General features: G+C 27.9%; 1 protein-coding gene across 1 annotated transcript in view; it reads left to right on the forward strand.

The window, feature by feature from the left end:
• Positions 1-292: 292 nt before the first annotated feature.
• LOC111715395 (general transcriptional corepressor tupA) overlaps positions 293-1,234 on the forward strand; it is a 6,977-nt gene continuing 6,035 nt past the window's right edge. The window contains exons 1-2 of the mRNA XM_023490707.1: positions 293-395; positions 630-691. Coding sequence (XP_023346475.1) covers positions 327-395; positions 630-691 — 131 coding nt within the window. The 5' untranslated portion in view covers positions 293-326. The remainder of the gene's footprint in view (positions 396-629; positions 692-1,234) is intronic.

The following is a 1,234-nucleotide window of genomic DNA, read 5'->3' on the forward strand; positions in this document are numbered from 1 at the left end:
AGAAGGAGGCTAGCTAATTGAGCAAGGGGTTCAGAGGCGCTGGGCCTTCCCTCCCTCCATATATGCAGACACCTTTCTCAGCTTCCACTGCAAATAGTGCTGAGAGCTTCATAGCAGAGCTTTGTTATCCTATGCTGTAAGAATGCAACTGCAGGGTCACCCTGTAAAAAACTTCTCTGTATCCATGATATTATCATCACAGATGTTCAATGGATTTATATACAAAGGTTTAATATCAATCTAATTATACTATTCAGAATTCTCACTTTATTAGACATTTTTTGCAGCCAGGATCTTTAGGTTTATATATTCTAAATTCGACAAGTATGTTTTTTTTCAGGATTTTCTCATTCCCGGATCTTTCCAAGGTTCATGAATTCACAACACACGAAAAGGAAACAACTTTGAATCATTGTTCAAAACAATCAATTAGAATAATGGAAAAGGAAGAAATTTCGAACTTTTAAAAAATATTTTTCTTTGAAATTCTTTAAATAAAAACTTTAAATCTTAAATTCTTCATCGCCTTTTAATATTAAAAATATATAGATTAATTTTGTAAAGGGTTGGGTATTTTTTTTTTTTAAATTTATTTCGACAAGGTTTCAAAGTTGTTTTACTGCCTGAAGGAAGTGGACGATATTGATTTTAGTCCAGACAGCAGTAAAGCAGCAAGCATTAGTAAAGATAGGTAAATCAATAATAATTTTTACATTTATTAGACCTTTTCTTGTTAAGTTTTTTATTTTATTTTACCAGCAACCAGTCAGTATACATACTTGGAATTGTTTTTATATTAGTTGTAAACTGTTCAATTTATATTGACGTACAATTGTAAACTATTTAATTTATTTTAACGTACAACTGTAAACTATTTAATTTATATTAACGTACTACTGTAAACTGTTTAATTCTTATTGGAGTACAACTGTAAACTGTTTAATTTATATTAACGTACTACTGTAAACTGTTTAATTTTTATTGACGTACAACTAAAAACTGTTTAATTTATATTGACGTACAACTAAAAACTGTTTAATTTATATTGACGTACAACTAAAAACTGTTTAATTTATATTGACGTACAACTAAAAACTGTTTATTTTATATTGACTTACAACAAAAAACTGTTTAATTTTTATTGACGTACAACTAAAAACTGTTTAATTTAAATTGACGTACAACTAAAAACTGTTTAATTTATATTGACGTACAACTAAAAACTGTTTAATTT

This window comes from Eurytemora carolleeae, unplaced genomic scaffold, assembly GCF_000591075.1.
Source record: "Eurytemora carolleeae unplaced genomic scaffold, Eaff_2.0 scaffold1471, whole genome shotgun sequence".
In the NCBI taxonomy this organism is placed as follows: Eukaryota; Metazoa; Arthropoda; class Copepoda; order Calanoida; family Temoridae; genus Eurytemora; species Eurytemora carolleeae.